The sequence below is a fragment of the Caloenas nicobarica genome, chromosome 2 (genome assembly GCF_036013445.1).
Source record: "Caloenas nicobarica isolate bCalNic1 chromosome 2, bCalNic1.hap1, whole genome shotgun sequence".
NCBI lineage: Eukaryota > Metazoa > Chordata > Aves > Columbiformes > Columbidae > Caloenas > Caloenas nicobarica.
In genome coordinates this window covers 6899992-6926351 of record NC_088246.1, presented here as the reverse complement: position 1 = coordinate 6926351, position 26360 = coordinate 6899992, and the positions used below count along the sequence as shown (strand labels likewise).

At 44.4% G+C, this 26360-nt stretch overlaps 1 protein-coding gene across 2 annotated transcripts in view; it reads left to right on the top strand.

The window, feature by feature from the left end:
* Window positions 1-26360, top strand: part of ACVR2B (activin A receptor type 2B) — a 100490-nt gene that overhangs the window by 19128 nt on the left and 55002 nt on the right. The window contains exon 1 of one of the 2 annotated variants that reach the window (XM_065628964.1): window positions 19560-19620. The exons of the other annotated variant lie outside the window; for it this stretch is intronic. Within the exon in view, the coding sequence (XP_065485036.1) occupies window positions 19569-19620 (52 nt within the window). The 5' untranslated portion in view covers window positions 19560-19568. Of the gene's footprint in view, window positions 1-19559; window positions 19621-26360 lie in introns of those variants that run through there. 2 annotated transcript variants of the gene reach the window in all.

The window sequence follows — 26360 nt, the reverse complement described above, 5'->3', positions numbered from 1 at the left end:
CCCCTTTGAATTTGTCCTGTAGAAGTTAGTGTTTGTTGTCAGAGGTGTAGTTGAAAACATAAACCTGCTGTGTGGCACTTGTAGGTCCCAGAGCACCACTTGGAAATCCCCGATCGCAGGAAAATAGAGGGGGAAAAATAGCTTGGACAGTATTTAAGAGTCGCAGGCTGGTATCTTTTTAAAGTTTTCTTACTATTTCCATCTTCGTGAAGATGTGGGGCTTACTCCTGTCATAAGCTGTGGAGGCATTTAGCCAGGGCTGGAAGCTGGGGCTGATGCTGAGCATAACAGAGATCAGATTTTAGTGCAAGAGATGGACTTTCTGGAAGTGACTGATGAACTAATTCCCCTCGTTTGTCAATCGAAGTACAAACTTTGGAAATTATGTGCCTGAGCTGGCCAAGGAAGGATAAAAACCAGTCGGGGAGAGTTTCTGTAATGGGGATATTGCTCCAGAACCCAGCAGTGATTTCTTCTTTCTTGCCTGCCAGAGCACAGTGCAACCTCTCCTTGAGCAGTCATGGTGTCTGATACAAACCCTCTTTTTCAAGTAAGAAATCATCTTTTTTGCAAAACACAAAGGTCGCTGTGTGTATGTGCAAACCTTCTGTCTGTGAAGGGAATAACGTAACCTCTGTCCTTTCGGGCTTCACCTCAGTTGATCTGTACCACATGTCCTTCAAGGTAAGCTGGGTAAGTGGCTAGCAGTCAAGGCAGGGAAGGAGAAATCCTATTTGAGGCTGACCTGATGCCATCTGACATTTTGCTTATTTGAAAAGAGGGAGATTTGGTATGGAAATGGTGGGGCTAGTTCTGAGTTGCCGCAGCCCCTTAAGGTGTATTCATCTCGAAGGTGAATTAAAGCTTTATAAAACAAGATTTTTATGCTGCGGTAAAGGCTTTTCTTCCACCGACCACCTACGTCTGCTTGAATCCTTGACGTGCTTGCATGCCTCACTTGAAGCATGTTGAGAAGCTGTTGTATACCTGATTAAACATGTGCATTAATTCTGTAAAATTAAAGCCTCCTTTATATATCCCTCTAGTTAGGTTTTATGAATGATGTGGTGGATGTTCCCTACTTGTAAGTGGGCCCAGTATATTCTGCTTTCTCTTTAGCTCTCCTTCTTGGAGAAGCTGAAGGCTCACAGCATGCTTTGAAGACGAAGCAGTTATCGCTGTAGCATCCAGCTAGAGGTTACAGAAAATAAAGCACCTCTCCCTGCTGCAATGTTTTTGTTTTAATTGGGGTCTATAGCTTATAAACGCGGATAGGAAATTTAGACTGCGGCTCTGTTCGCTTTGGTCTTTGTGAAACGGCAGTAACTTTGAGGCATCGATGCTTTCTGTTGACCTCGTGCCAGGCTGAGGGTTTCTCGAGCCTGCCATCCAGCTTTAAGTGACTGTACATTTTGGGGCACGCCATCGGCACACAGCAGATACGAGTGGTCCCGCCTCAGAACTGTTGCGTGCCCAGCACTTATTCCAGCTCCTGGGACTTGGACTGGCAGAACAGGTGCAGCTGCTGCTGAGAAGTTCAAGGCAATGAAAAGCCTGTCGTTAGGAATAGAAGTATCTAAAAGTTTGTGTTTTTCTCACTTTTCATTGGCATGTGTGATGTCTCCAGGAGGAACGGCAGCATCTTTTCTGTTCTGTTTGTCCCCTTTCTCCCAACATCTAGCAGCTGGTTGGTGAGGTGGCCGCTCACCCATCCCATCTGTGTCTTGCTTGGCTGGGGTTGCATTTCTCCTCGTGCTCTCCACTGGGTGCAACCAAAGAATAGGAAGAGCCAGAACTGATGGTCCCCATCCCACGAGGACATATAGAGGGGAGCACCAGCGCCACGAGCGAGCTGGGCGCTCTGCCATTACGCTTTCTGCCAACGTCCCCTTCTACAGTTGCACCCCATCCAACATTCCTGATTTTCCTTGGCCCAGCACTTGTTTCCATGATACCCTGCTGGGTGCCCTTTAAAACGTACTGTAATCCGGACATTGGCTCCGTGTGGTCTACGGGCCACCGGCCAGGCTGAGGAATGGGAGCCGCTCTCCGAGGCCAGGCCCAGCCCGGCCACCGCAGGAGCAGGTGGACAACCACTGCGGCCTTGGGGATGTTCAAACAGCCATCCCAACCCAGGTGGACATCGGGATGGGCCAAGGTGTGATGAGGATATGCAGTTGGTGGGATACGGGATGCAGCAGGAAGGTGAGGAACACCTGGGGACCCTCAGTGGAGCCATCCCAGGAGAGCAAGGGTCACTGGCTTCCACCCACTTAGAGGGTGCAGGTGATGGCTCTCCCAGCCCCCTCATTTCCAGGTGGTAGTGTGTATTTTGGAGAGCTATTCAGGACTTATTTTCTTGGAAATTGCTTTGCATTGGATGAAAATCCCTGCATGGAAATGCTGCTGTTGTTCTGGTAGGATCATGTTAGAGAGCGCCCTCTAATTCGAAATCACAGCTGAACCAAGACTTGCATCTATTATTTTGTTTTGTTTGCATTCCTAAAAATCATCCAGACTTTTTCTGCTCTTTAAATGCAGCAGTGCTGCAGACCTCTCCAGCTGCCGTTACGAAACGAGTGAATTATTCTAGCTAAATTGAGTAGATTGGACTGGAAGCACTTCTGGAAATACTGTGCAGGTTGTGGACCAGCTGTTGGCAAAACTAGCCAGGGTTTCATACACACTGGACCCCCCAAAAAATTGTATTTTGCCATAGTCCATAGTGATTTTTTTTAAACCCCTCTTTATTCTCCTACAAGCACAATCCTGCACTTTTTAATTAAAATTTGAGCTGTCTCAGCAGTAGGAGAGGGCTGTAAGTCTGTGGCATGAAAGGGCAGTTGTTTCCTTCATGGTAGCTGGTTTCCCTCCCTCCATCGGGTTGGTGACCTGAGACAACAGCACGTCTGAGGGGACAGAGTGGAGGAAGCTTTTTTTTCCTTTTTTTCCTCCTATAGCAGAGTGTACCTTGCCTTTCCTCCCCTCTTTGTGAGCTGACTCTTCTGCTGTCCTCAATGGGTGGCCCAGTAGCAGAAGGAGTAAAGGAAGAGTTTGCAGTAATTGATATAACTCGGCAGAGCATGCAGGGGGAGCAGGAGGGGTCTGTTGACGATGAGTAGACCCATGCTGATCTTCATCCAGACTGGCATCTTTCTTATGAGGAAAGGCTGAGAGAGCTGGGTCTGTTCAGCCTGGAGAAGAGAAGGCTGAGAGGGGACCTTATTCATGCTTTTAAATATCTCAAGGGTGGGTGTCAAGAGGATGGACCAGACTCTTTCCAGTGGTGCCCAACGACAGGATGAGGGGCAATGGGCACAGACTGAACCACAGGAGGTTCCATCTGAATATGAGGAGAAACTTCTTTACTCTGAGGGTGCCAGAGCCCTGGACCAGGCTGCCCAGAGAGGCTGTGGAGTCTCCTTCTCTGGAGACATTCAAACCCCCCTGGACACATTCCTGTGCGATCTGCTCTGGTGACCCTGCGTTAGCAGGTGGGTTGGACTGGATGATCTCCAGAGGTCCCTTCCCACCCCAGTCATTCTGTGATGCAGTCTTTTCACGTCTGCCTCAGTCTAACGCTCTCGGGCCCAGTTCAGTTTCTTGGAAATTTTCTGCCTTCCCAAGAATATATCCTAACTCTTGAATTTAGGGCTGTGGTTGTGCACGAAGGCTCATGAGCTCTTTCACTGCCTGAGCAGCCAAGGCAGGCACAGCGGGCTGGATGGGGACTGAGCACAGAGCAGCCACAGTGGCTTTTGAGTTATATTTCTTTTGCATGCATAGTAAAATATTCTCCCAGCATCATCTCCTTTCTTTCATGGGGAGGAGTATTATCATCAAGCAAAATGTAGAGAACCAAATTCTTCAGCCTGCTGCTGCTGTATTTCTTCTCTGTAAAGCATGTGTCCTTTTTGATTCCCTTCTTTAATGTTTCTTTCCCCTTTCCAGTTTGGGTCATCTCTTAATCCATAAGGTTTTCAATCAAGTGCACATGGATGGAAATTTTGTTGTTTTCTTGCTGCACCTGCTTGTTGTCCACTGTCGGGTATATGGCCAGGTCAGCCAGAGCCATCTACTCCGTCCTGGCTATGCAGGAGCAGCAAGGTCCAGAAGCAGCTTTATCACCACTGGTTAGGGTAAACTACCATTAGTTTTTGAATGAATCTGACTTTAATGCCTTGCTGACAGGGATATTTGAAAGCAAGAGGAACCTTTTCCTCAGCCTCCCAAAGGAAAAAACCCTAAATGCTTGAAAACGTTGCATGGGGAGCTGTGACTTTGCAGCTCAGTAGGTCTGTTACAGCAGGGAGATAAGCTACTGCATCCTCCCTCTTCTGCTGTGAATTTTACTGGAGATGAGACACAGTTAGTGTTCATGGTGACATGGTTAGGCGACATCCCAGGACTTCGCTTAACTGTGGGTGAGAACTTCCTGGTTTTGCCTTTGTGATGATTTCAGAGTGGTGTAACCACTAACCAAACACAAACCAGCCCACCTAACAGAAGCCCAAGAAAAACCACCAAAAAAAAACACCACAAAAAAAACCAAAAGCAAACCAAAACCAAATAAAGCCCCCAAACATCGGGGGGGAATTTTACTCTTTAGCTGCTTTATCTTGTGTTGTAGCTTGAATGAAAACACCCATTTCATCCTGCTGTGCAGGGGGTCAGAGACCTTGCATATCTCATCTGAAACCCAAAAGCAATCGTTGAACTCCATCGATAGTTGTACTAGGTGTACTTGAGATTGCGTTATGCTCATGCACTGCTTTAAAATGTTACATGAGCTATTTCGCTGGGACTTTCGCTTGTGAACTCCACGTGCTTTGAAAAGCACTGTTCTCCTCTAGGCAGGAAAAAGGAGGATCTGAGGGGGCTCAAATTGCCACGATTGGCCTCGGAAATCCTCCGCCGGACTGTGCTGAGCAAGAGCCTTGCTCCTGGCCTCGGTGGGGAGGGATATTGCCCTTTGGAAATGTTTCAGAAGCGTGAAATGCTGTTTCTGCCAGCGTGCCGATGCTGCAAGGCTGAATTTTTTTCCCCTGCCCCCTCTTGCCAGTGTTAATTTTTATCCGTGCAAAAAATTTGCCTTGGAATTTTTCAAATTTGCGTTACCAGCACAAATTGCTTTCTCTTCTCTCTCAGGTGTAAAAAAGCATTTTTGAACGGCTGATCTGCTTTCCGAGGAGTGATTTAAGCGCAGTAGGTCATCAATGTATTGCACATATTAGGGCCATGCCTTGGCATTTGTTTTGCGTTTGTAATCCAACACCCAGCTGCTTCAGCTTCAAACTCCAGGCAGCTATTTAGTAGTTCAGCTAGTGTTGAGGAATGCATTGTGGTGCTGTTTACTTTGTTACGTGCAAGGCTTATATGGCATACAGCAAGGTTCAATTAAAAAAAAAAAAATACAAACCCAAAAGCTGAAAAACGTGGCTAGGAAATAAAGTCTTAATATAGATGTTAACCCAAGCTGGGAGAGAGGGACCCAACAGAGAAAATTTGGGTTATATTCCGCAGTCATTGCGAGCATTCTTGATGGTGAGAGCAGAGATTACTTACAGTGTGATAGGGAACGGGATCAAGAGGGGGGGAGGAAAAAAAGTATCCATCTACTCCTCTGCTGCAGCTGTTCTGTTACTTCTCCATCTCTGGCTGAGCGAAAAGCACTGAAAAACCCCATCCAGAGCAGTAAATGGGGCTTTCCTCTGGGTATACTCAGGTTTTGCTGGTCCTGATCTGGGTTAATGTTTCAATTGTAGACTTGGCGGGTGGTTTCACCCAGTGTTTCCGTATCCCCAAACTCTCTAGTTTTACTAAAGTGAGATGGGGTGAGTTGCCCTGTGCCTTGATTTATATCTTGCGTGCTAGTGAAAGTGCACAAAGTCAAGGCGAATTGAATTCATTACGTTTAGCCGGGTAATTAGGATGCTGCTAGCTGGTTATGTAAAAGGTGGTAGTAAGCAAAGCTTTTGATCAGCTGATGAGGATTTTGTGCGTATTCCTGCCGAGGTTCTCTAAGTCTCCCGGGGGGTGAGGAGCAGTGGTGGATCTTAAGAAGATATAAAGTCCTGAAAAGGGGGAGAGGGCAAAGATCTTCCCACTCCTTAGCAGGTGGAGATTGTCGTGATGTTGTTTTCTTAGTCGCAGGGTAGCTTCTCATGACAGACGAAAATGTTGTCTCCGAAATGAGGAGTGATTAATAAGGGGCTATTCCTGTCCCCGTGCTGCAACAGCTGCAGTTGGAGGAGGGATGTGAGGATACAGAAAAATTCAAGGAGCTCAGCCCTTGTCCCTGGCCGTCACTCTCGTGGATGAGTTTCATGGGTCATGGTGAGGGTGGTTAGCTGGACTCCCAGTTTGGTCTGAGCACGGTAGGGGATGTGTACTGGGTGGTACCAAAAATAGTGAAAAATATGCTTCTCAGAACTGAAAGTGCAACTTATGTGTGTAATCTCTTAGAAGAGCAGCTGTGGTGGTACCTGCCAATGCTCCAGCATCAGGGCGTGGTGCTCAGTCATAGGGCTTTGCTGGTCCAAAGTGTTAGTACCTGGCCAGGTGACTTGGTGGTTTTGCTGGAAGAAGAGAGTAATAACCTTCTCCTCCTGCTTTATAAAGCATGGGTGCATTGAACTCGGATTTCTTTTGAAAATAATGTATGGCCTGAAATAAATAAAGGTGGTATTAGGATATAGATCTCAAGGCAGCTTAGTTGTGGGACCTGAGCAGCCTACACAGCAGGTTGGTTTGTTTGGTGGTTTTTTTTTTTTATTTAAATATTGGGTTAGAGAGCAGTCGTTCTAGTTTTAGGCTTCTTGTTGTTTTTCCAGTTTACACATTTGTCATTGGGCTTTCTAAAGATGATATCATCCCTTTTAGCTTCTCACTGTTCTTGCGTGGAAGAAACAAGCGCCATTGCCTGTAACGGTACAAGAATACATCCAGGTAGGCAGTGAGGAGGTCTGGAGTGCTGAATGGACACAGTTATCCAGCAGAGCAGGTTTAAAATGTATTTGGATTTATTTGAGCAAAAAGACTCTTGGCATATGTAGTTGCATGTGACTTGGCATTTATTTTTTGGGTTCAGAGATCTGCTTTAAAGCTCGTGTATCACTGGCACGTCTTTTGGGGAGATGCCATTATATCCAGCAAGCAAACTGCTGGGCTCTAGGAAGGGCTTAATGAGTAAAGGTTGGAGCATTGACCTTTTCCACGTGTATTGTTTTGGATGTGATCCTGCCATAGATCCTCGTGTCTGATTGCCCTGTGTTTGCGGCTCTGGTGTCAGGGCTTTATCAGCCTAACTCAGCATTGCTTATCAAATCCCTGGACAGGAGAGCAGTTTCAGTGCCAAAAGGAGAACCTCTTTTTTTTTTTTTTTTTTTTTTCCTTTCCCCTAGAGGAATTAAATTTGAGGGAGATGAGAGAGCCCGTGGTCCTCTCCTGCTCCACTTCCCAGGGTATTGAACTGATGGAGACTGGGGAGCTGGGTGGGACTTCTCCCTGTGGATCTCCTAAAAACAAATACAGAGGCAGCATCCTTTAGAAACAGATCTCTGTACCATGCGTCTACATTGAAAAGAGAGAAAAAAAAAATCTAAGCCTATTTGTAACAAAGCAAATAAGAACAACTAGTGTTTTATTGAGAAGGGACTGAGACATCCTTTAATTCCAATAAGCTCTTTGTCCTTTACAGTGGCAGTAAAGAAGGATCTTCCTGCCTCAAAGCTGATGCTTCCAGAAGAGTTTGCTCTGTGTACAGCATCAGCCTTTAGATTCAGAGAGGTGTTGGATCCTGCAAATGTCTTCAGCTGCAAAATGGTTATTATCCAGCTATTTTTGTCACAGAGGCCACGTAGAAGTGGCTGTGTGGATTTTGTTTGCCTGTTTTCCCTGTCAGCGTAGGTTAGGTATCTTGTCATACTCTGCGGTGGCTTTCATTAAAGTGGTTTCCAAGCAATAGCACTTAAGTGGTTTTGTTTTCTTTCTTTGTCTCCCTACTTTTCTGTTGGCACATGTCAGGTTTGAGAAGAGTCGAAGAAAATCGGGCATGTTTTCGGTGCTTTCTCACCTAACCTGCAAATCCTTCCCAGCAACCTGGGACCAACTCCTACCTGTGCCCCGTTTTTCTAGATTACAAAACCTTTGCGGTACCAGGCTTAAACCCCCCCCACCCAAACTAGCTGATGCTTTCTTACGTGTTATGGGATAGTCTAAAAATAGTGTGCTGCCCTTTTTAACAGAAGCATGTATTATTCAAGAAAGAATGAATAGGCGACGGAACCAGAATAAAATCTTCCTTTTTCTCACTGAAGACGAGCTTTAGAAACCTTTAAGCCAAAATATTTGACCCTCTTGAAAATGGGAGCTCTTCCTTGGGAACTGTGGTATAAACTTCAAATTTCTCTGCTTGTGGTGAGGTGGTTGTTTGCCTTTGCAAATTTAGCACCCAGGTAATGTGTTGTGTGTTTTTAATTTTTTTTTTTTATTTTTTTTCTTCTCCAAGAGGAGCAACAGCAAGGATGGAGCTGGATCAGCGTTTTCCTAACCACTCCATGCCCTTGCATTTCTGCCAGGCGCTCGTAGGTGGTTTATATACAGTGATAACGGGGCCGATTGTATTTATCTTGCCTGGGATGTAGCGGTATAAAATACTCCTAAATTGGGCTGGTAGCATCTGACACTGCACAGTCATTCACGCGGGTGCTGCAGTGTGTAAAACGATACCGTGCTGCTGTGATAGCATCTTATATTCATTGCTGGCACAAATGAAGCGAACAAGATGCCCTGTGCCTTTTCTTGTCTGAATGACCGGTTGGGACAAATTATTGCAGGATGTTTCTAAGCAGCAGGCTCTTCTCTTTGGCTCAGTTTTCTGTGTGTTGCTGGTTGAATAACAGTGTGTATAATAAGCAATTAATGTCTATACATTTAATTTTAAAGGACACTGTAAATAACAGGTTTTACTTCCCTCCCTCCCCCAACTGTTGCATTGAATTTCATTCCCTTTAATTATACTAACAAATGTGGAAAAAATTATAAATATTTATAGTGGACTGCATGGCTTTATTCCATAAGTGAATGAGTGTCCCAAGGTTGATTATAATCCTCCATTCAATCACAAATCAAAAGTATCTATTATACAACTTCAGGAATGAAACTCCGAACTTCTGCCAAAAGCAGAATGAAACAACGTCGGATGTCGGGAATGTTGTTAGTGTGAACTGTGGTGTGGCTGGCCAACACATTATTGTTATCCCTGTTCCTGAGCAGCTACAAAGTGAATTATATGGCTGTAATTCTGGTGTGACGGTGCATTTTAGCTGCTGCCAGTAACTAATTTTTGGAAAGCAAATGTCAAGCATTGTGCTTTGACATTGAGTTTGATTCAGCGCGTCTCTTAGAGTTTTAATTTGTTAAAGGATATTTAGACAGGCATATGAAATGATTGGTAGACAAGTATTTTTACCACATTTTTTTACTTTTAGTGTAGAATCTCTAGTTTCAATATTGCATTTGAATCCCAGGTTTCTCTCTTTGAGTTTCTTCCTGCATCCTTTCCATGCATGCTCCTGGAGAAGCCATCATCCTGGCAGACCAGGGTGTTACTGGGAATGCTATATATCCATTCATCTTCAAGAATATTAACAGCATAACCCTGCATATGACCTTTTTTTTTTTTTTTTTAACTTAGTTTTCTGCCTTTTTTCCTCACTTGAAGTGCTGTGCCATTACAGAGATGGGCCTTCTCCCACTGCAATAAGAATATATAGTTTCAAGTGGAACTGTGGAAAGGTCGGGCATTGATCCCTTGATGGAAAATAAGAGCTAAAAGTCTGATATTGTTTAAAGCTGGTTAGTTTGCATCAGCGTATCCCTGCCTTTGCTTCGTAACTGTATGGCTGAGAAGAAAGGAAAAGAGAATATCTCCGCTTTCACCATGGATTGTCACTTTAGCGTCAGCGCTGTGATCAGCTCTCGGCAGGTGAATTCCGCAGTCTGTGTGCTTCATCTCTGCTGAACTGCTGGGACTGGTTCTGTGGGCTCCATTTGCATTATCTACACAAACTGCTCCAAACAGGACTTGCTTGAGCTTTTTACAAATGTTTGGTTGGATTTGGGCATGCAACCTTTATATATATATATGTATATACATGAAGTGTGTGTATATGTATACATATATAAGTAATATAGCACACACGTATATATATAAAAGCATTGCATCTATAACCACTGAGTAATCTTCTCTTTGATTAAATTTAAACAACAATAAAGGTAAGACTTTCAGACCACCTTTCAGTTCTTTATTAGCTATTCCTCTTCGTATCATCCAGCTTCTGTAAGCCAGTCAGGAAGACTTTTAATGGAATGGATTGTATTTTATAACGAGTCCAGCATAATAGAGTCCTTAGTGGCAATAAAAATGGTAAATTCACTGGAAGTGTCTTGCAGTTTTATAACTTCAGATGTCTTTCTTACATTATGCTTAAATAAACAGGTCTTAAACTAGGAATCTGAGGCTTAAATTAGACTAATGTTCTCCCAAGTTTCAAGAGTTTTATTTTGACTTTGAAGAACTGAAATAAAATCACTTCAGTTTATCACTCTTCCCTCCTTTTTTTTTTTACTGAAGAGGACTGAAGTGACAACTTCACAATATTTTAAATGTGGCTGGATGAAATGTTGGTCATGTAACTTTTCAATTGGTGCTTTCAACTGCAGATAGCAGGTTTGAGTTGAGGCTTCAGTAGAAGACATGTGAGGCATAAACTTCCGTCCTCTTTATTATTTTTTCATTTCGATTTTTAAAAATTTGCGATGGGCAAATGCTATATACTCTCCTGTGTCTAGGCTCTTGGCCTCTCATCTCCAACCACCAACACTCCAGCCGTCCCTGCTGCATCACCTCCATGAGCATCCCCCAGGCTTTCCTCCCCCATTCCAGTGTTTCGTCCATCCCCATTATCACACGATGTTTTTTTTTTAAGCTGTTTTTCCTCATCTTTAAAGATTCTTCCTGGCTCCCTCTGCAGTCACTGAGGTGATGTGGTGCTTTGCTGTGTCACTCGGATGATGCCGGTCTTAATTGTCCATTTGTCTGGCTCTCCTGTGGGCGTCCTTGGCTGCTCTTTTTTGTGCTTATTGAACGGGTCCATGAAGATGCGTCTTCTTCCTCCAAATTGTTCTTTTAAGACTCCAGGGATCCTACAGGGAGTTGGTACTCACACATGCTAGGAAAAAAGAGCATTTTCATTTGCTCAGGTAGGTAATTTAGGGAGTCCTGGAGATACAGTTCCATTGAAGGCTGAGGGTTTCAACTCTCCAAACCCTGTGAATTTTAGATCATGCCTGTGTAAAATCACATTATTGGTATGTGTTCTTGTGGATTTCTGGTTTTATCTCTACTGCTTTCCCTTTCCGTTGTTTCTTCTCAAATTAAATTGCAAATGATGGGGCGGCAGTGCAGAGAGAGAGGAAGGGGAGGAACCTCTCCCTGTAATCTGAAATAGTTCCTACCACAGTGAGAGCTGGGTCCTGTTTCACACATTTGGATACTACTTTATTGTAGATCTTTTCACTGAATGGCATGTGTAATTCCCCAACAGCACCATCCACTGGGACCTTCCCGGGGCATGTTTGTGCTCCCTGCATGGGTAGGCAGCTTTCATATGTCTCTTATATAGACCACAGTGACCTTGAGATATTTGACAACCACCCATTTTTTTTTTTTCCTTCTGGCTGTTTCATAAAGTTAGAGGCAATCACTTATGGGCTATGGATGCTGGTAAAGCTCGTGGTAGTCCAGCTCCATACGTCAAACAAAGCTGGATGTGAAATGCTTCTACTGAATTTTAATGTCAAGTGGTGCCACTCTGGGTTTCAGTGGCCTCATCCTCACCACACTGGCAAGACTCGGCGTGCTCCGCTGCGGGCATTTGCCGTGTAGCTTTTGTCACGTGTAATAAAAGTGATATTTACAGATCGGTGACGCACACTGTCCTGTTCCTGAATAGCGCTGGTTTGTACTTCACAGCCCAGGAGGCGCCCAAGTGTGCGCCGAGGACGAGAGCGGTTGAAGCCAACCAGGAGCCAAGTGCAAGAAGGAGGGGGAGAAAGCAAGGTCCTAATTTTTCTAAAGGGAAGCATGGCTGAACACCTGCTGTTCCCCAACAGAATAATATGAATTTGCATCAAAAAGGGGTCCCAATCAGTTGTGCTGGCTGCTTTTGAGGAGAGCAGTTGTGTCTGGAGGCATTCTGTTGGGGGAGATGTCTTCCAGTGAAAGCATTTTCCACACAACAGGCCGTGGGGCCCACCCCGTGGCTGGCATTTAGAGAGGAGTGGAAATGCTATTTAAATTTCAAATGGACTCAAGTTTTCACAGTTGCCATGTCAATAGATCAAGTTCCTTGAAATACATTTTAAGCGGAGTTTACACAGAGCCGCAGGAGCCCGCATTGACTCCAGGCCCTGCCTTTATTGTGCCTCCAGCAGCGGTAAGTCAATATGGCACATTGAAAGCAGCTCTGCTCCGCTGCCGAGTGAAAGTTAGCAAATTCCCCGTCTCCTTCCAGCTCTTTTCTTGGGTAGCAGCATGTTTAACCAACTGAAATGGTCTGTCTTTTTTTTTTTTTTTTTTCCCCTTCTTCTTTCTTTCTTGTTTTGGGAAGGCAGTAATTAGATCAGGCTGTCAAACTCATCACACCTTCCAAAACGCAATGCTGAAAAACCAACGTGATACAAGGGAAGGTAACAGGAAAACAAGCAGGACCAGGGCTGTGCTGATAAGGGCCGACAGTTGCTTAGTACAGAACAATAGAAAATAAAACTCGGAAAACAAGACCGGCCAGAAGAGTGGTCGTATTTCATTGCAGGAGCTGATAAAGGTTGCAAACCGTAACTTCAGCGGTTCCAGGAACAACATCCTCTGGGACTGACCTGATCTGACCCTCCTCCCAGCTCTTACTCTTGCCTAATTGTGGTTTTTACTCATTTATCTGCTTTCCCTATCCAAAATTGCTCCAAAATCTTGTAGGTCTGGGGCTTGCAGCACGTGTGGGTTGTAGGCAGAGACTGCAGGAGATCATAGAATCATTTCAGTTGGAAGAGACCCTCAGGATCATCGAGTCCAACCATAACCTAAGCTAACTCTAGCGCTAAACCATGTCCGTAAGAACCTCATCTAAACGCCTTTTAAACCCGTCCAGGGATGGTGACTCTACCACTTTCCTGGGCAGCCTGTTCCAATGCCTGACAACCCTTTCCATGAAGAAGGGTTGTCTCCAAAAAACCTCATAGGTCTAGGGCTTGCAGCAGGTGTGGGTTGTAGGCAGAGACTGCTGGAGATGAGGTTGTCTCCAAACAGAGGTGGGATGCTGGAGGTCGCTGCTCCTGGGAAGGGCTCTGGACCTTGTCATTAACTTCCCCGACTGATCCATCAGGGTATGAATGTATCTGAATGTCATGGGTTAAAACCACTTGTGTCTTTTCTCCTGGGGGAACGGTGCATGGAGCAACATGTGCTTTTGTGTGTTGTTGGTCATGGCTGACGCTGGAATCAAATATTGTCTCTGGTCTTCTGGCGTGTGTCTACTGGTCTGTGGGTGAGTGCAGCGAGTCTGCAGTGCTGGAAACCGTCTTCTTTCATTTCTACAAGGCATGTTTGAAATGCTTCTGGAGATGTTGTGTGCGCTTCTTTCTCCATCATCTACTCATGCATAAAAAACAGTAATTTCTCCTTGGTGTGACTACCATACAGGCAGTCTCTATTAAAGATACTTGTTACCTATTTCTTGCTGGGCATTTCTAATGGATAAATGGATCTGAACATCCCCATCTGTAGTTGAGTGAGTGCCAGCAGGTACTAATGATTTTAAGTTTGACCTGCTTTGGTATTTTAAGATGTGGCACGGTGGTAGGTACCTCTGGTCCTCCCTCTTTTCGCTGGTGTAGCATGTGAGGAAGCTGGAGCAGTATGCAAGCTGGAGTCTAGACTTTGAATTTTAAACACTTTGGTATGAGTTGTTTTATTTCTGTTTGGGTTGCGCCTACCACTTTTATACCCTAGTGCTATCCTGCCAGGATAAATCACTCTTGAGTTGACCACGCATTTCCTGAGAAATACTGTTAACTTAAGCAAGCAAACAAATGACCTGGCAAATCTCCGTGTGATGCTGGGCACTGATGATGGAGCCTTTGACTCTGCAACCCAGGGAATGTTCCTCTCCCTTTTCCAGGGCTCTGGTAAAGCTCTGTGATTGTGGTACCCAAAAAAAGCATGGCTAGATTTGCATCCTACCAGAAATAGAGGGTAGCATGGGAGAAACATATGCCTTGATTCCTAAATGAGGAAAAATAAAATATTTAGGAAGGAAAAACAGTTCTGTGACTAATTATTTTAAATTGTTTTCTTCGTAAAAAAAAAAAAAAAAAAAAAGATCAAGATTGTTAGAGTGCTTCTTCCCCTCCAAAACATCTACAAGTGATCAGGCTACCAAACAGACTAATTAGATGTCAAATAGACTTCAGTTCTTAAATTGGTTTAGTTACACAATGCAAAACATCACATTGGTAAGCAGATGGCGTGTCATTTTTAATATGTCTTGTAACTTGCCTGAAACCACTTCAAAGTTTCCTTAAAGAAAATGTTGCTACTACTGACCGAAGAGATGCCACTGAGTATCTGTCAGCAGAACAGGAAGATGTTGGGCCAGTGTCTTGCAAATATTGCGGGTTCTTTCAGAGGCTTAGGAGCAGAGGTGTCTTTTTAAAGGGGTTTGTATTCAGTGGATAAGGAGCTGGTGCTAATAGAAAATTGAGACCCTTTAAGGTTGGGCAAATTGGACACCAAAAAAAACCCCAAACCAAGACTATAATAGAATTAGTTTTGAATAACCTCTGTGCCCAGATTATATAGTTCAATTGGCAGCCTTTTCAGGCTGTGCCTTCCGTAGAAATGCCTGTGTTGCATTGGAATCTAAAAGATACGTTGAATAGGAATGTGGAGAACCAGAAACCCCACAGCAGCGGGGGAACTGTTAGCCTTGTTGCAAAAACATGAAAATGGCTCAATGTCTTGTAACTCGAGTCATTACGGCATTAATAAAAACAGCATTAAGTGCTGCCAGGCTGTTCCACTGCAACTTTAATTACTGAAAGAGTAGGAAATGAGTGTTTGGGTGAAAACCAGGTTTGAGATTGTGGTTGAGATTAAGTAATACCAAAGTGGAGGGAGTGCTGTGCTCAAGTGATCAAAGTTAGGAGATAACCTCAATTGTATTTTGAATCCATACCCAAAGCCATGTCGCAGTGGCTTTGGAGGGTGTATTTGTTGCATGGGTGTAGAAGTCCATGAGATGCTGACAATAGCAATGAAAACAAAGTCAGTAGTAGGTGAAGGCTCTAGTATATATAAAAGGCTGGTTTAAGTATCCTCAGATGATTTAATGCTTGAAAAAACACATCTTCCCCATTATAAGTTTCTTTAAATATTGACAGAAGAGTATCAGTTTGGGTTGGGGTGAAAATCAGAAAATAAATCAGTATAGGCAAAACAAGGCAGAGTTTAATTTCCCTCTGATGTTCTTCATTCATACACAGCATTTTTTTACTTAAAATTCATATTTCTAAAGGAAAGTAAAAAAGCAAAGGATTAGCCCTAAATTAGTATTTTAACATGTTGTGCAAACTTTGGAAATAGCTCCTTCTTTTATCACAAAATAATCCAAAATAGTGGACTTACCTCCCTCCCATTCCAAGCTCTTAAAAGGCAGGAGGAGCAGGATAAGCTTTGCCATGGGGCATCCTCTTGTCAAAGATGCTTAATTGCCTCTGAGTCTACTAATCTAATATACGAACAATTACCAAAGCAATTAATCGCGTTGATTTAAAACCCATTTCCCCTCTTTCCTTTCCGCTTCCTCCTCCCCAAATCTCTTTACATATTCATCCTGTTGGCGGGAGACCATCGGTTGTGAAATTGGGTGATTTATTGACCTTTTTGGGTTGGAAAGCTGTGGCTTGTAGGGTGAGCGCTACTTTAGGAGGGAGGGAAGAGGTGGAGGAGTTGGTTTGGATGTGTTGGCTCTGGGGGATGCTTTTTGCTACAATGAAGTACGGTCTAAAACCCCTGTTGGATGTGGGACCTTTTTGGTCATCCTCTTGGGCAAAGAGGAAAACCAGGCTGGATGACACCTTCCCTGGGCACAAAGAGGGGAGCTGGCCCTTTTGAGTTTCTTTTTTTTTTTTTCACTCTTTAGTCCCCCTGCTGGTAACAGTTTATAATTAACCTAATTAATACAGTATACAGGGCCTGGTTCAATCCCTGGACAGTTGCTCCTAAGGATATCTTGCTAAAGGACTATAGGATAAGTGTATTTGGCACAAGAACGTGATGAAGATCTTTGTCCACGGCGCTAATTGCTTGTGTCATTCTTCTCCTTGCTGCCAGCTCCACACAGTTCTAGAGATTTTCCTGAAGAGGGAAGAGTTTCCTTGGAAAGAAAACAACCTCGACTGTACTTTTGGCCATTTAAATGGCACCAGTTGGTTTTCAGTGCTGCTCTGGGGGATTCGAGGAGGTGGAGGCAGTTTGGAGGGGGTCCTATGTGAACCCAGTGGAGGGCTGGGTGGTTTTGGAAAGTGCTTCTTACCTTTGGGTACTTTAGAAAAATCTCTTTCTAAAAGAAAAAAAAGACAAAACTGTGAAGGTGTAAAATAAAAGAAGCAATAAGCAGGATTGCTTGCCCTTATTTTTTTATCTACCTTCCCCAAAATGGGAATGTGTGACAACATGGAGCGCACTGAGGTCATGATGTTTGTGGAACAGCAACCATGTGGAGGAGAAGGCAAAAGTGAACACAAAAACACTGGGATTAGTTTGGAGTTTTTTTGAGAAAATGGTCATCCAGGATGTTTCTGCTGTAGGCAGCTTTCTGTTGAGTGCAAATCAAGTCATCTCATTTTATTCAGCGTGACTTCGTTTTTTGGCACCTGGTGGTTTTCATCCTACGTGACTTCGTGGGCCCTTCCACATTTTTGCTAAGGATTTACAGATCTCGAGGAGCACCTTTGAGTAATAATGGCAAGAGATGCTTTTATTTGCTGCTTTCCTAGACCCTTCACATGTACTGCTGGGATCTTTAAGAGTCTGTGCATCCATACCTTAAAACTCGTAATTCTTTTAATTATGGTGGTGCCTCAGCTTGTGGACTGGGACCTGTTCAACTGTTTTTTTTAAGGCAGAGCAAGACTGAAAACTTCGTTTGTTGCAAAGAAGTTATGGAAATTTTCAGCATGACCATATTTATCTCGTAGTGGGAATGAAGATGCCAGAGCATTTAAGAGAAATCTGGGGAGGGGAGATGGGTTCTGGGGTGCCTTTGCTGATGGGCGGCTGTGGGTGTTTGCTCATCTTCTGGTGGTGCTGGATTATTTGCTTCATGTTCTGGCACAGGAAGAGGTGTTGGAAAAGGAAATTAGAAGCAGCTCTATTGCCCATCTCACACATTGAATCCTGCCTTGCTTGTTACTTTAATTAAAAATGTTTTACTCATCCTTTTGTTTGTGTCAGGGCTGGATTCTGGTGGTAGCCCCTTGACCATACACTCAAATGAATAAGAATGATCTGAGAAATCTGACCTACTGTTGTCTTTCATTCTCAAATCTATTTTCAGTAACTGTAGTGTTTGTTTGTGTTACATTTAAAGAAAAAATACTTTAAGCAGCCTCAACTGGTGGGCTACAGGAGGCTGGGAAGGACCTGTATCCATGTCCCCCATTTTATTTCACATGAAGGGTGAGCATTTTAAACAGAAAACCTGAAAGTCATTTCCTATCATGCATTGTAATTATCTATTATAATAGGGAATAAAGGATTAATTATTTTTCAAGCTGCAGATATGATTTAATTAGTTTTCAAGCTGTATCTGAAACACCTGTCCCAGCAAAATCAATGTGCTTTCATTTAGGGGGAGAAAAAATAGGGGAGAGGGAGGGAAGGAGAAAGCAAGTTCAGGGTTGCTCATGTTTGCTGGCTCGTGGGGTTGCTCCCCCATTTTATGCCCTCAGCCAGGTTTGATGCATTTTTTCTTTTTAACTGCCTGGTGGCAAGTGTCTAATTGCACTGACGTGTGCATGCGTGTTCAAGACGCGTCATTGCCAGTTCATGCCACTGCTCCCCAAAATTTAAGAAATTTTGTGTGTCCTCTGTGAGACGCATGTGCCTGACCCCAGGGAGGTCACGGCAGAGAGAAAGGGACCGAAAAACACTGTGTTTTGTGAAAAATCTCAGCTCCAGTCACTTTGCTGGGGGAGGGCAAAGCAGTGACCATGAAACTCTCCCCTGGTTGTTGATTTGGGGACAATTCAGTGCTGAGTGGTCAGATTAGGTCAAAGGATGTTTTTGCTGTATGTGAGCAGCAGCCGAAGTCTCGGTCTCAGGCAGCGGTGTCTTTCTGTTGGGATTAAATGTAGTTTGGGAGGAAAAGGGGTGTAAAGCAGGAGGATTGATGGGTGGGTCTTATCATGGTATCACTGCTGACACCTGGTACTTGTGGGATGGTGTGGGAAGGTGAACCACGCGGGTCCAGATTCGCCTCTGAGTGAAACCGCATCCTCTCTATCTTTTCCTTCTATAAGGATAATGATAATAATAATAATAATATCCACCTTCAAGAAACTAAGCTGCTTATTCCTCTCACCCCAAAACTGTATTTCAGGGTCACTCCCTGGGAAGAGGTTTCCAAAGCAACAAGAGTTTCGCTTTTTGGAGATGGGGAAAAATTACCATTCCTGAGAAATGCATTATTATTTTTTTTGGTATCTGAAGATTTTTCCAGGTGCTTTTTTTTTTTTTTTTTTCCCCCCCCTCCATCTCACTTTCTCCCCGTCACCTTTACTTTGAATCCTGCCTTACACAGCAGCGCTACCTCCCAGGCAGGCGCAGGGTGCAGCGCGCTTTCTTCTCGTAGTAGTAGTAAAGGTCACGCTTCCCTGCGGTGGCTTTTTTGGCTGGGTTATTTTTAACTCGGAACAGCCCATCCACGCTTCTCTCCTTCGCCATCGTGCTCGCGCCCGCGTTCCGCGGGAGCAGAGCAACAAACCGATTGCGCTCGCGTTTATTTCGTTGTCGTTATTATTGGTTTTATTTTATTTATTTTGTTGTTGTTGCTGGAACCGCTGGAGCTCTGCGGTTGGGTTGCGCCTGGTTGCTCGCCAGCAGCTATAAATAGCGTTGTGTACAAGCAAGAAGTGCCTGAATGAGGTTGAGCGGCAGGAAAGGAAAAGCCCCTTTTGGCTTCCAGCTGGCTGGCGGCCAAGCAGCGCATTGCTTCAGCAGATGAGTGTTTTGAGGTAGCGTGGGAAGGAGAGAGCAGTGAGTAAGATGGTCTTTCTCCGGTTAGAGGTGTGTGCGAAAGTCTGCGTGCGCGTCTTTTGTTGAGGTTTTGATTTTTATGAATGGCTGCCCGCGGGCAGGGCGGGGATGCTGCGGGGGTGCCGGCGGCTTCCTGCCGAGGTTCGATCCCTCGGGGTGTTAATGAAGGAGCCTTGGGAAGGAGGGAGCGATGAGGATGCTCTGGAGGATCCCTGGCGAGGTGGTCCCAGGTTCGGAATCAGGTAGGTTTTGGTTGCGATTTTGCCCCTGTTGCTGATGTGTTTAACATCAGTCAAGCTTCTCTTTTTTTTTCTTTCTTTTTTTTTTTTTTTTTTCTGTCTGGAAACCATCTCATTCAAACTGGGGTATAGCAGTGTTTATGGGCGTCCCATCTCCAGCTCTTCTCGTGACAGGTCGTGATCCTGGTGGGTTTTGGACTTTTACGCTCAGGAAGTGGGAATCGTCCCTCTGCGATGGGAGGGATGGGACCATTGTGCATTATTCCCTTCTCCCCATCATCTCTGGGGCTGAGCCACTGGTTTTGCACCCCAAAGGGCACCCAACCCCAAACCCACCCCCTTGCACCCAGGTTCTTCCTTCCCAGGAGGTGGGGATGATTTCTTGCATTACTGTAGCACCAAGTGAACCGCGGTGCAATTGGGGCTGTGCATGTAGACTAGAAGGAAACACTCACAATTGACCCTTGATAAATACATTTTTTTTTTCCCCCCTCAGTGCATAGATAACGTAATTTTAATCAAGGTCTTTCTTTAAGAAGTCTTTCATCTATATATATATTAAAGAAGAAAATAAGAAGTGCCTTTAAGTGCCATATATAGAAGCATGGATTAAATTACATTGTTAGTTTTGAATTAAATGAGTTTTTCTCAGAACACTTAGAGACACTTTTACAGTAAAGCCTTGATCGGTCTGGGGAAAACCTGACTTTTCTCTATCCAGTTATTTCAGCTGCACTGAACAACTTTCTAGGAAGAGCCGCAGCTCAGCTTGGAGACCCTGCCAGGTTTATGGGAAGGAAAGAGGATGAGGGGAGAGTTTGCTGTCTTTGGCTTTCAGTTTTAAAAAGAAAAACAATTAAAAATGCCACCAAATTTCCTTTTTGACTAGAGAGTGAATTGGCTAAATTTTACTCTGAGACTTGAGGATTTCAATGAGTCGTGAGATACTAAAAACAGGGGCAAGAAGTAGAAATATTTAGGGAATTTATTCGCTCTTCCCTCTCCCTATTACAATTCATTTGCAAACTCAGTGAGAGAAACGTTTATGCTAAAAAATATATTCTTTAAGAAGTACAATTAAGGATTTTACTTAACTGCATAAGATTTCTTCAAACTTCAAAACTGATGAATTAGCACTGCAGAAAAAGTAAGCGGGACGTTAGGGATCAGCTGAGATGCTGATGAGGGCAGCATTAGTTTTTAATAGCAATGATAATGAGTTAATGATTGCTTATAGGGCAGAACAATATATTCAAACATTTATGGTTGTCTGTGTTGTGCTATGAGTTGGCAGTTACTGTAACTATCACTGCCCAGCATAACCTCAGACCTGCACAATCTGCTTCAGAAAAGCCAAATACAGTGGGGTTTGCTCTCTTAAATGTTTTGGGGACTCTCTCTTTTTTTGAAACTTCCTGCTAATTGTGTTGATCATCCTGCAATGCAGATAATGCAGCATTAATTTAGTAAATACATCAACCTCCCTCTTCTTGGTTTCATAGCTATTCAAATGCTATAGCTGCATTATATTGCTGGATATTTTTTTTTTCCTTCTGTAATCGAATAGTCTCAATGCAGAAACGGCACTCTATTTATTTGAACTGTTTAGAGGAAAATTAATTGGGCTATTTTTATGATTGGTCTTTTGTGTCACGGTCTTATTTTTCACTATCTGATTTATGTAGCTAGAGTAAGAGGACTGAAAAAAAACAATCTGCCTCATTTGAATTGCTGATATTTCTTTTGTAGAGGTTTAGGTTGGGATTTTGTAATTTCTGCTTTCAGAGTAGGACACAGAGAGCTTATGCAGGAGAACCTGAAATATGAAGGGGGTTTTTGTGCTGTTGGGATATCAGGGCTGCTTTGATCTCCCATGACGAAATGTAAGATGCTGCACAATGAAGGGTTGCTCCAGAGACAGGACGGGACTTCTTTTCTTTTTAATTCTTCAGGCGGCTTTGGTGGCGAATTTGAGCAATGGAGGTTGGCAAAGCCCTTCCTTACACACAAGCAAATGTCGTGACCCCCAAGTCCTGGTGGGGCACCGTCCCCTTTGAGGCTGAAACCCAGACACGGAGGGCTGGCTTCTCCCTTTTCCAGTGCAGACAGTTTGTTCTGCTGGGTGGTATTTGCTCACCCGGGTCAGAGATCAAACACCAGGTGGTTTGCAAGCGATAGTTTGGGAAGTCTGTGAAGAAGTGGACATGGGAGGACAACCTTCGGTACCAGGTTTGAAGCCTTCTCCTGAGCTGGGCTTGCTCCCCGGAGCGGGCACTGTGCGTGGAGGTGGGAGGTTTCTAGTGATGCTGCTCTGGTTATTCGAACAAACCCAAATTTCAGGTGGGGGTTTGGTAGCTGGCAATTAGTGGCTGCCCGGCCATGTGTGTGTCCCTGACTTACTTGCAATGCCAAGAAAACGAGGTGGCTTGAACCCCTGGAAGGAGATACGGGGCTGATGTCTGTGCCTGTGCTAAGGAGCGGGTGACCCCTCAAACCTGGCTCTTGCCCGGCTGCACCCGGCTTATCCTCTCGTCCCCCTTTAATTTTGACTTAGCAGAGGAGTTAAAGCATAAAGTACTGTACTTTGTTTTGTCCGTAGTGAGTAGCTTTGGTTTGATATAATCCATTTAAAACGTTGAAATTTGTGTGTAGTTTTTTTTGTTTGGTGTTTTTTTTTTCTTCTATATGGCAATGGCAAAAAGAAAAAAAGAGCATTTGAAGCAGTTAATTATCACAAACTTGTGCTCCTGTCCCTTCCCTCTCCTTGAGTGAAGGTCTGTAAGGACTTGAGCTGGGCTTCAAAGGGATCCGCCACCCCCCGGCACCGCCACGATGCTGAACCACATCGGGACGTCACCGGAGGAGCCTTTTCTGACAGGGAAATACTGTTATCTCTGTGCTAAAATGCTGTTTATGTTTTTTTTGGCAAAAATCTCCCTTTACAGTCCCAACTACTGGAGAAGTTAAATGGTCCAGCCTTGGGGAGATGGAGCCAAGTGCGGCACTTGGAGCGCTGCTCCCTGTGACCTCCCTCTCCTTAGTGGCCTTTTGCTCGTTAGTGGCAGCGGAGCTTGTTGATAGGGAAGTGCTGTCCTCTAATAAATGAGAGATAACGGATAAGGACACGTTAATAGTGGAAGGTGCCGCTTGAGAAACAAACACCAGAAGCACTTTGAGAGCTGCTGATGGTGTTTCCCTTCCCGTGCGGACTTTGGTGCGCCCCTGGGTTGCCCAGTTTGTGGACAGTGTAAGGGTTGTTAGAAGTTACTGTTAGCTCTGGGGCTAACATCTGCTTTGCCTAATTATGGTACAATACCTCTTCATTTTACAGATTTTTCTTTTTTTTTTTTTTTTTTTTTTTAAAAAAAAGAACCTATGTGCAGTATGTTTTCTAGTTAAAACATCCTCTGGCATGATACAGATTTTTCTTCGCTGAGCGCCCAATGCTCATAGTTAGTGAAGGGAATCCCTTGCGATGATGCCACATACCCAAGTTTTACAACTCCAGAAGGGGGATATACATCTCCTGGTGCAGCTGAGAAGGTCATGTGTCAATGGAGAGAGACCGATCGAAACCGCACTGCTTGTTTAAACTACGAAGTACAAAGTACGAGTCTTCATGCTTTAACTCCTCTCTCTGCCAAGTCAGAAAAATAGGGGGATGAGAAGATAAGCTTGTTCCCATTAAAAAGAAAAAACGATACTGGTTTTATAGCCATACTTGAGGGCCACTTTTGTTTCGTCCTGTTGATGAGAGGAAGGATGAAAGAGTCATCAGAGCTTTGGGCACATGGGAAAACCCAGGCTGATCCCCTGCTCTCTCGCAGGCTTTTCCCTGCGGTCCTTGGTAAGTCGCTTTGCCTTTCGGTGTCCCAGCTCCCCATCTGTAAGCACAGAAAACACTTCCCAGCTGTGCTGGAAGACTGAAAATAACATATCAGTATTTGCAGGGTGCTCAAATTAAAGTGGAGGTTTCGTATGTGCATGCTGAAATTGTCTCCTGGTTATGTGTACAAGAAATTGCTGTTGCAATAAACCCACATGTGTATAAGTTACTTATTTTATTAGGTGATCAGGTTGCATGAGTTTAGGTTGGGTTGGAGGACTACCACATCATGACAAGTATATTCAGTATGCGAAGAACAAGATGCATCATCCCTCACTCTTCGTCGTTGCTACTGTTATGTACTTCTTTTGTTTACTCATACATTGAAATTATGGAGAGGGTTTTGCGGGTTTATTTCAGGAGCAAAACACCGTAAGTGACCTGGATGCCCTGTAGTCACTGGAGAGAATGGGTTGCAAGCATTTCACTATTTGAAACTTTGGATGTATGGGATTGTACAGACTTGTGTTTTTGAGACATGCAAAGCAGCATATTTGAATGCACAGCGTAATCAGCAGTATAATTAGCCTTCTAATTAGTGAAAGTCTTGATTCTGACATCCAAAATAATGTACTGGCGGTTGAGAAGAACACATGTGGCTGTGATAGGGTTGCACAGTGTCCCGTATAACTGCACCAAGAACTGCTGGTCCAGGGTGCTGTGGCTGAGCTGCCACAGGGATCCCAATGAAATCTGTAGGGCAGGGATGCTGCACGGATGCTATTAGCAGAATGATATAGGCACACTGCCATGGAGAAAGAGGTTAAATCACTGTGGCCTAATGCAGATTGGCACTAAACCTTGCCAAATTAAATGTTCTGCCTTTCCTGTGTCAGAGGTTGCATTAACCAGTGGTGTAATTAAGAAAAAAACAGTAATTTTACTCTGAGAGAGAGTTGAGAGGGGTCTTGTACCTTGAGTTGCAAGAGCGAATAGCACGGATGTCTGTCAAATTCAAGTGCTCATACTAACAGGTTTTTTTCCCAAAAATGAGTCAGTAGGGAAAATTAATTTCAGTGCCAAGCAGAAGTTCCTGCTGCAAAATACCATGGCCTAAAGAAGTGAAGAAGATGGAGTATGCTTAAAAGGGAAGGTAAAAACACTCTTTTTGTTAGTGGGGTGTCAATGGTAATTGGCTGTTTGGTTGCTCACTGCGGAGCAGCACTTTAGCTGTATCAAGTGGGCACAAGTTCAGACTGTGTCATCTTGTTATTTGTTTTTATAAACTGTAACAAAAAAAACCCCAAACCCACTGATTTTAGGCAGTTGAGCCATTTAAACTAGTTATTTGTTTTGCTTATTTCTTTGGCTCCACATCATCTCTGGTGAGACCGCATCTGGAATATTGTGTCCAGTTCTGGGCCCCTCAGGTCAAGGACAGGGAACTGCTGGAGAGAGTCCAGTGCAAGATGCTGAAGGGAGTGGAGCATCTCCCGTGTGAGGAAAGGCTGAGGGAGCTGGGGCTCTGGAGCTGGAGAAGAGGAGACTGAGGGGTGACCTCATTAATGGTTATAAATATGTAAAGGGTGAGTGTCAGGAGGATGGAGCCAGGCTCTTCTTGGTGACAACCAATGATAAGACATGAGGCAATGGGTGCAAACTGGAACACAGGAGGTTCCACTTAAACATGAGAAGAAACTTCTTCTCAGTGAGGGTGCCAGAGCCTGGACCAGGCTGCCCAGGGAGGTTGTGGAGTCTCCTTCTCTGCAGACATTCCAACCCGCCTGGACACCTTCCTGTGTAACCTCATCTGGGTGTTCCTGCTCCAGCGGGGGGATTGGACTAGATGATCTTTTGAGGTCCCTTCCAATCCCTGACATTCCGCGATTCTGTGATCATTCATTTGCACCAGTGAAGTCTACTGGTCTGGAGAGGGCAAGAGATCCACAGGAGCAATTGTGCTGATGTGGTGGCCCAGACCTTCACTTAGTTTTATGTTTCTCCTGGTGATGCTATTTTTTATTTTTTTTTTAAAGTTCCTTTCTGCTGTAGTTGTTCAGTATCATCTCAACAAACAGCAAAACCGAGCACTTTGGCTGATTTTGCACTGCTGGAAGGAAATGGTTTGGGTTTTGTGTTGGGACGAGCTGTTGGGTACCTGATCCTATCTCTGCCTGGTGAGAAAACAGAGCTGCCCCATTGCAACTGCTACTTTCCATGGTGGAAATAACATGAGGGTGTGCGTGGGGGTATGGAGGAGGAGAACATCCATTTTCTTGGGCTAGAGGACCAGCGTCAGGGGAAGAAAACCCATTTTCTTGGACTGGAGGAGCACTGTGAGGAGTAGAGAACCTATTTTCTTGGGCTGGAGGCTTAGTGATAATCAAGCCCAGGCTCCCTGAAGATGGTCTTGGCAGCTGTGCTAGTCTTTTCATCTTTCCGAGATGACCCAAGTGCTGTCATGGTCGTTCAGGTATTGTGAAAAATCCCCAGTTTAATGGCACGGTCCTGCTGGTTTGAGCATCAACCTGAGCTCTGCCAGGAACAGCCCCTGTGGGTGTTGTTGGACTTGACAGATTGAAGGTGCTCGTTCAATTAATGCTGCATCATGGTTCGCTTTCAGGAACGCAGGAGGTGTCAGCAGTTTTGTTTATGAGCCTCTGTGTTTAAGTCATTCCTGACAAAAGGAAGTTTAAACGCTTGCATTGATTCCTGGCTCCGCAGTGCAAAATACCCGCACGTGGCAAAGACGGGGAGATTTTTCAAAGCAGCCTAAAGGATTTAAAGTGCTTTTAACATCTCAAGCACTGAGCTCCCAGGCCTTGGACCACTGCTTTTAAGCATCCCTAAGTCACAAATAGATTTAGAAGATAAAAAGCTGGAGGCTATTAGTTCTCTCAGCGCATACTTTAGTCAT